The sequence below is a fragment of the Physeter macrocephalus genome, chromosome 8 (genome assembly GCF_002837175.3).
Source record: "Physeter macrocephalus isolate SW-GA chromosome 8, ASM283717v5, whole genome shotgun sequence".
In the NCBI taxonomy this organism is placed as follows: domain Eukaryota; kingdom Metazoa; phylum Chordata; class Mammalia; order Artiodactyla; family Physeteridae; genus Physeter; species Physeter macrocephalus.
The window spans coordinates 48,708,442-48,717,054 of NC_041221.1; the positions used below are offsets into that span (position 1 = coordinate 48,708,442).

General features: G+C 37.0%; 1 protein-coding gene across 4 annotated transcripts in view; it reads right to left on the reverse strand.

Annotated features, from left to right (window-relative positions):
• FYB1 (FYN binding protein 1) overlaps positions 1–8,613 on the reverse strand; it is a 102,801-nt gene that overhangs the window by 57,145 nt on the left and 37,043 nt on the right. For all 4 annotated transcript variants that reach the window (XR_008618045.1, XR_008618046.1, XM_024123666.1 and 1 more), the window contains exon 2: positions 5,738–5,894. Coding sequence is in view for 2 of the 4 variants with exons in the window: in XM_024123666.1 (XP_023979434.1) it covers positions 5,738–5,894 (157 nt within the window). In the remaining 2 variants the exon portion in view is untranslated. The remainder of the gene's footprint in view (positions 1–5,737; positions 5,895–8,613) is intronic.

The following is an 8,613-nucleotide window of genomic DNA, read 5'->3' on the forward strand; positions in this document are numbered from 1 at the left end:
TAATGTTATAGAGTGTTCTGCCTATGTTTTACTCTAAGAATTTGATAGTGTCTGGCCTTACATTTAGGTCTTTAATCCATTTTGAGTTTATTTTTGTGTATGGTGTTAGGGAGTGTTCTAATTTCATTCTTTTACATGTAGCTGTCCAGTTTTCCCAGCACCACTTATTGAAGAGGCTTTCTTTTGTCCATTGTATATTCTTGCCTCCTTTATCAAAGATAAGGTGACCATTGTGTGTGGGTTTACCTCTGGGCTTTCTATTCTGTTCCATTGATCTATATTTCTGTTTTTGTGCCAGTACCGTACTGTCTTGATTACTGTAGCTGTGTAGTATAGCCTGAAGTCAGGGAGCCTGATTCCTCCAGCTCCGTTTTCCTTTCTCAAGATTGCTTTGGCTATTCGGGGTCTTTTGTGTTTCCATACACATTGTGAAATATTTTTGTTCTAGTTCTGTGAAAAATGCCAGTGGTAGTTTGATAGGGATTGCATTGAATGTGTAGATTGCTTTGGGTAGTATAGTCTTTTCACAATGTTGATTCTTCCAACCCAAGAACATGGTATATCTCTCCATCTATTTGTATCATCTTTAATTTCTTTCATCAGTGTCTTATAATTTTCTGCATACAGGTCTTTTGTCTCCTTAGGTAGGTTTATTGCTAGAAACTTCCAAAACTATGTTGAATAATAGTGCTGAGAGTGGGCAACCTTGTCTTCTTCCCGATCTTAGTGGAAATGGTTTCTGTTTTTCACCATTGAGGATGATGTTGGCTGTGAGTTTGTCATATATAGCCTTTATTACGTTGAGGTAAGTTCCCTCTATGCCTACTTTCTGGAGGGTTTTTATCATAAATGGGTTTTGAATTTTGTCTAAAGTGTTAAGCATTTCTAACTAATAAAAAGGTTATAATGGTAAATTCTTACTTTTCCTCTAATTTTAGAGCCAGAAAAAGAAAAATCTTACACTGACTAAGAATGACCTCAGGGTTAGAACTGCTTAACCTTTCCTTTTCCAACCTTAGTCATTTCCATTATTTATTATTTCTTATTGCTTCACTTTTCCTGTTTCATTACTATTAGTAGCCATGTAATTTGCTTTGTATACCACAATATTCAACCATTGTTTCTGTGTTCATATGAATGAGTTATATTGTTAAAATTATACTTAATTTTAAAAAATCGTACCAAGAAATGCATTACCCTAAAGATATTGATTTGAACACTAAAACTGGTAAACGAGCTCCTTTGACCCATTTCAGTTCCTCTTCAGATGTCTGAGTAAAATAAAAAATGGAACTAGCTGATTTCTGACCACTAGGTGGGGAAACAATACAATCTAAAATACAGTATAACTTTGGCCTCAACTACTTTCTTTTTGAAGATGTTTATTATTTGTAATTCTCACCTGCCTCCAATTCTTCACATTCTTAAGGCATACTGACCTGAAAGATATAATTACAAGTGACTTCTGGGAAGTAGGCAGGTGATAAAGGCCGGGAGATCTCCTGAAATGCTTTCTTTGATCCCGATTCGTTTTCTTGCCTTAAGCAATACAGACTCTACACCCTGGGGAGAACTGTGAAACTTGTCAGTCATTTATGCCTTTGGTAAGTCAGTCCCTCACCTGAGCATTAGTTCTTCGTTGTTCTAATCCTTGATTCTAGGAATTCACTTCCTTAGTGATCTTAACAGTGTCAGGACTTTAAGTGTGGAATATACACCCATGACTCTCAAATATATATTTTTAACTGAGAACTCTCTCCCAAACTCTTCACTTCTTATACCTCATTGCCTCCTTAACATCTGCGCTTGCATGTTTAAGAGATGCCACAAGCTTAACATAGCTGGGCTCTCCTGATCTTCCCCACGCCCAAACTTGCTCACCTTCAGCCAATCCCATTTCGTTTGATGGACACATCAGCCTTGGATTTACTCAGGCTCAAACCCTGGAGCCACATTGGATCCTCTTTTTCTTTCATACCCCAAACCAAATTCTGTAGTCTCTACCTTCAAAATACATCCAGAATCTGGACCTCGTACCACTTGCACTGCACCCTCCTTGCCTGCATTTCTGCACTATCTGCCTAACTGGTTTCTCTTCTTTCAATTTTTGCCAACTGTCCCTTTTCAGACAGCTGTTAAGGTGATATTTACAAAACATAAGTGTGAGAACGTCACTGCTCTGCTCTATCTCTTCAGGGTTTCCCATTTCACTTAGGATAAGAGCTGCAATCTCTACCATGACCCGCAGGGCCCTGCATGAACTGAGACTTTTTCCCTCCTACTCCTTCCCTTGTTCATCTACTCCAGCCCCAGCTACCTCCTTCTGAGTCCCTGGACATTCTAGGGCTCTGTTCTGTCTGTCCTCTCTGCCTGGAATGGTCTTCCTCCAGATATCTGCGTGACTAACTCTTTCACTTCCTTGAGTCTTTGCTCCAGTATAACTTCCTATAAGGGGAGTGACCCTCACCTGTCCCTTTAAAGTTGCAACACACTGTCCCCAACCCTCACTCTACACAACCTAATCTGCTCTACTTTCTCCTATAGCACTTGATATTTCCTAACATGCCGTATCCTTTACTTGTTTATTATTATTTTTCCCTTGTGTCTCTTGCCCCCTGTTTTATGTGGGTAGGAATCTTTATTTTGTTCACTGATATTTTGTGAATTTCTATTGCAAAGGCAAAAAGTAGTGGCTCAAAAAATTATTATTGGAAGGGTGGTGGTGAGAAGAAAAAACATAGAACACACATCACTCACAATTTTACTTAAAAAACATTGCATAAATTTCCCTCTCACATGAAATATAAATTTGTGAGACTGAATATCAAGACCGATGTTACTTTCATTTCCTCTTTGTGTTTTTCTAGCTTCCCCTACTTTGGGGAAACTTTCAAACCCAGATATTTCTTCATTTTGGATTTTACTTGAGCTCTCTGATGGGAGCTTGAAAGTCTTATACCATACACCACATTTTTACTTAACAATAAAAATCGTCTTATAGATGTCCCTTGGCTTTCATTTTCTCTGTTCTCTTCATCTGACATTTAACTTTCAGATGTGCCAGTTCTAGCTAATCTAGTCAATGTAACATCTAAGATTCTTGTTTCTCTCCATCTTTTTTCTGAGAGTAAGAGTAACTCTTAGATGAATCAAACTTTCTAATTAGGAGTCCTTAATAAGATGGAAATAAGGATGAGGTTAAGTTTATTACAATTGGTGGATTTTGCTGATTTCTGATGAAAACACTATTACAAGTAAAAATTTGAACCTGGCTGGTTGATGGGCCCTTTTCAACTTTGCATAAATTTCCTACAAAGTTGAGAAATTGACCAGCATTGGTATGATGTTGTAGTCCAGGCTACTGGTCTCTTTTTGAAATTCTTTCTTCCTTTTATAACTTTTTATTCTCCACCTTATCACAGTGGATTCTAGGATGTAGGTTTACAGAAAAGAGTTATCATAGCAGGCCTGAAGCTATTTTTAAAAGAATCTTCTATCAAGATGGGCTGTTGGTTTGTAACTGGGAACTCAGCTCCAAAAGCATTTCCTGCACTGATAGGAAAAGTTGCCTAATGATAAGAATGCTTTGCTGTGCCTAGATTGTATAAACAACATGACTTACGGTGAACACCTGCTTTCCTTCTAGAAGTCTGGTATTTTGGTAGTTGCTAGGAAGAAGATGCCTAGGTGCCAGCTTTCAATAAAAGCTGCCTCTAAAAGGCTTTCCTGGGAAGCAACATTACACTTGTATGGCATTTTTGTACCTGGAGAAAAGAGCAGTCCTACTCTGTCCACTGCCAGGTTTAGAAGGAAAGTATGACTGGGATAAATCTCAGCCACGAGTACTACTATGTGCTGAGTCCCGTGGGTCCTTTTAGTGGATCGTCAAACATATGGGTGGTTTTGGGGGCTCCCAAACAACAGGAATAATGCCAAACCCTCCTCCTCTCCATGATTTCTTCAATCAAAAAGTTACCAGTCTTTATGCCTTAGATATTATCAGGAATTCATGCTCAAGTTATTTACTGAAATTTCTCACTAGAATTAAACAGGATCCAGAAGCCTAACTGAAGCCAGGAGCTGGGATAGAGTCATATAATAAAATTCAAAAGTACTAAGATCAAAATCTAATGTGTTAAATTCATCAGAGTAGGAACAAAATTAGGAAAAAGACACAGGATTTAATACATGTGAAAGGAAAGTAATTTACACAGAAATCAAGTGTATATAAGAACACATATTAGTTATTTTAATTAAACTAATATTTATTTGACACATATGTAGTAGGCAGATGGCTTACACTCTTATTTGGTAGCTGGTTATCATAAATTAGGATTCATAAACTCAAATGCCTGGAAGGGCATGTAGTTAACATAAATGCACAATGCAGCTTATACGGAGGATTGTAGCCACTAAGCTGCTCTAACACCTTCTAGCTAGTTGCAATTATGCCTTTAACCAACACCCCCCCGACCCAAAACCTAATAAAGTGAAATGTAGTGGTGGCTACCCATGACAAACATGTTTTCAACCCCTGCTGTAAATTGTAATCATCAGCATTAAAGGAAAGCTGTCAATCGGATTTTGATATTAATAGATTCTATCAGAAGGATTAAGGATATTAAGTACTTTAAATGTAATGAATATCAATCTGATAGGGGATTGAAGTGAAGGAAAAACAAACGTAGCTAAATATTTTGGCATATTACTTACTTGCGATAAAGGAGAATCATGCAAAACAATTTTCTAGAAGAGGAAACGGAAGATCTACTCTGACTTGTCAAAGGAATCTATGCTTGCCATCATCTGGCTATTTCTTTTTAAAAAGTTTCATCTATCCCAATCTTCTGCTTGCTTTTTCCTCAACCAGCTATTCTGATAAATCACGGATAAAGAGCCCGTGCATACAACCCATACAGTTTTGACATTTCTAAAACTACCATCTAAAAAAAGTGAGAGTGGGCTTGAATAAGTTTCCTAGTTTTTTAATACACAGTCAAAAATCTGAATATTCAGAGAAAACCTCCATTTTTTACTTAAAGGAGGTTATTTAGCAGAGTGGTTAAAATCTCACATTTTCTTTGGACTCAGACTGACATTGACTCACATTTGGAGAAGTTACTTAGCCTCTGTAAAGTTCCATTTACTCATCTGTGACAGGATGATAACACTATCCACTCAATAAAGTTATAAGGATTATACATGTAACGTGCCTAGCACATCATAGGCAGTGAGTAAAATATGGTGGTGGTGGTGGTGATGATAATGGTGGTGATGGTGGTTGTGATAGTGGTGATGATGGCAATGATGGTGCTGGTGGTGATCATAATGATGGTGGTGGTGATGATGATAATGGTGATGGTGGTGATGATGACATTAATGGCTGTGGTGTTGGTGATGATAATGGTGGTGATGATGTTAATGGTGGTTGTGGTGATGCTAATGGTGGCGGTGGTGGTGCTGACCTGAAGAATGCTTCAGAACTTCTAAAAAGGCACTGGAAGATTTCTTCAAATGAACTCTTAAGGGGAAAACCACTGAAAAAACAGAGAAATAAGAGTTGCTCAAGGGTATGGTGGTGTGAGAGCAGCTTGCTCAGCCACCTCTTCCCCCTGCCAACTGCTCACCCTTGTGGCTCCATTAGTTTACCATGGAACCCTCAGCATTCAGCCAAGCATAGTTTGAAAATCCATGGCAAGAGACTGACAAAGAAATGGCAAGATAACCTTTTGCTTACTTGAGATCTAAGGGAGGTTTAATGTTTCTGGGAGGTAGACTTGGGACTGGCGATTGTGTTGGGTAAGATGCTGGCAATGGTGGCTGGCTGGCCGGATGGGATGGTGGAGGTGGTGGTAGGGAAGTTGTTGAGTAAGACGTTGGGACTTTGCTGGTACCTAAGAAGCAAAGCAAAAAATACTGTGAATTAAGACAAATCTTCAAACTATAAGAACTGGCTATTCCAAGTATGTAGAAATGAGGATTTTAAACATAAATATGTAAGAAATGCATTCTAATTATTCTAATTAATGCTTTAAAGAGTTTAATACTCTCAGTATCATGGGACATGGCTTTTTTTTTCTTTCTGCATACCAGCTTTCATATTTACACACTTAAAACATCTACATATTTTTATTCTTAAATGCTTACAAAATCTCTATAGCATCATGATTCTCTGAATCCTCCTCAACACTCTTGCCCTCATAAAGTCAATTTTTTAATCTTTCTTTTTAAGTTCATTTTTTTTCACACACACACACACACTGTATTTTATTTTTACAAGAGATAAATAAGCTGACACCAAGCATTGTAAATGGATGAACACAACAAAAACAACAATGACTGCAATTTCCAAACACGAAACACACTCATGCTATGTCATAATATTGACATTCAGTCCAGTAATCCTCCACTGTAACAGCTCCCTTACTTTGCAGTGAAAATTGATTTGTATATTTTTTGTCTCTGAGTCCTTGTGAGATTTTTTTCTTTTTTATTCAAACAGAAAGTCACAAAAATTATAATCATCCTCATCAGTTCACGCAGTCCCATGTAATTAATTTTTTTTCATCTTGATCTTTTGTTAGCACTTTTATGAATTCATCAGTTTCCCTTTAGAGTTCAGAAAATGCTTATTCTTTCAGTTCAGCAGTATAGTCAGTTACCAGAAACCTGTACCTGTCAGAGTCTTTTCCATGAATTCCGTGAAGATGAAACCCTTTTATAGGAACATTTTTGCAAAAGCATCAGAGTACACCCAGAACTGTCTGTAAATTACAAAAGACTTAAAAACGACCACGGTGAAAGATTTGATGAAAGTTCATAATAATGCAAATGACAAGGAAATTTAGTTATTTCTGATATAAATTTTAAAACAATAACTAGAATTATGATTTTTAACTTTATACCAGAACATATATGATTTTTAGAAATTTCATGTAATGTCTAAAACATGTATATTAACATATTTCCATACAAATAACCCAAAGAAAGTTTAGTATTAGTTGTTTTTTTTGTTTGTTTGTTTGTTTTTTTATACTGCAGTTTCTTATTAGTCATCAATTTTATACACATCAGTGTATACATGTCAATCCCAATCACCCAATTCAGCACACCACCATCCCCACCCCCGGGCGGTTTTCCCCCCTTGGTGTCCATACATTTGTTCTCTACATCTGTGTCTCAAATTTGCCCTGCAAACTGGTTCATCTGTACCATTTTTCTAAGTTCCACATACATGCATTAATATACGATATTTGTTTTTGTCTTTCTGACCTACTTCACTCTGTATGACAGTATCTAGGTCCATCCACGTCTCAACAAATGACTCAATTTCGTTCATTTCTATGGCTAATATTCCATTGTATATATGTACCACATCTTCTTTATCCATTTGTCTGTCGATGGGCATTTAGGTTGCTTCCATGACCTGGCTATTGTAAACGGTGCTTCAATGAACATTGGGATGCATGTGTCTTTTTGAAATATGGTTTTCTCATGGTATGTGCCCAGTAGTGGGATTGCTGGATCGTATGGTAATTCTATTTTCAGTTTTTGAAGGAACCTCCATAATGTTCTCCATAGTGGCTGTATCAATTTACATTCCCACCAACAGTGCAAGAGGGTTCACTTTTCTCCACACCCTCTCCAGCATTTGTTGTTTGTAGATTTTCTGATGATGCCCATTCTAACTGGTATGAGGTGATGTCCATTGATTCCTTTGCAAATATTTTCTCCCATTCTGAGAGTTGTCTTTTCGTCTTGTTTATGGTTTCCTTTGCTGTGCAAAAGCTTTTAAGTTTCATTACAGCCCATTTGTTTATTTTGGTTTTTATTTCCATTACTCTAGGCGGTGGATCAAAAAAAATCTTGCTGTGATTTATGTCAAAGAGGGTTCTTCCTATGTTTTCCTCTAAGCGTTTTATAGTGTCCGGTCTTACATTTAGGTCTCAAATCCATTTTGAGTTTATTTTTGTGTATGGTGTTAGGGAGTGTTCTAATTTCATTCTTTTACATGTAGCTGTCCAGTTTTCCCAGCACCACTTATTGAAGAGACTGTCTTTTCTCCATTGTATATCTTTGCCTCCTTTGTCATAGATGAGCTGACCATAGGGGTGTGGGTTTATTTCTGGGCTTTCTATCTTGTTCCATTGATCTATGCTTCTGTTTTTGTGCCATGCCATTGGTAATTTGATAGGGATTGAATTGAATCTGTAGATTGCTTTGGGTGGTAGAGTCATTTTCATAATATTGATTATTCCATTCCAAGAACATAGTATATCTCTCCATCTTTTGGTACCATATTTAATTTCCTTCATCAGTGTCATAATTTTCTTCATACAGGTCTTTTGTCTCCCTAGGTAGGTTTATTCCTAGGCATATTCTTTTTGTTGCAGTGGTAAATGGAAGTGTTTCCTTAATTTCTCTTTCAGATTTTTCATCATTAGTGTATAGGAATGCAAGAGATTTCTGTGCATTAATTTTGTATCCTGCAAGTTTACCAAATTCATTGATTAGGTCTACTAGTTTTCTGGTGGCATTTTTAGCATTCTCTATGTATATATCATGTCATCTGCAAACAGTGACAGTTTTACTTCTTCTTTTCCAATTTGTATT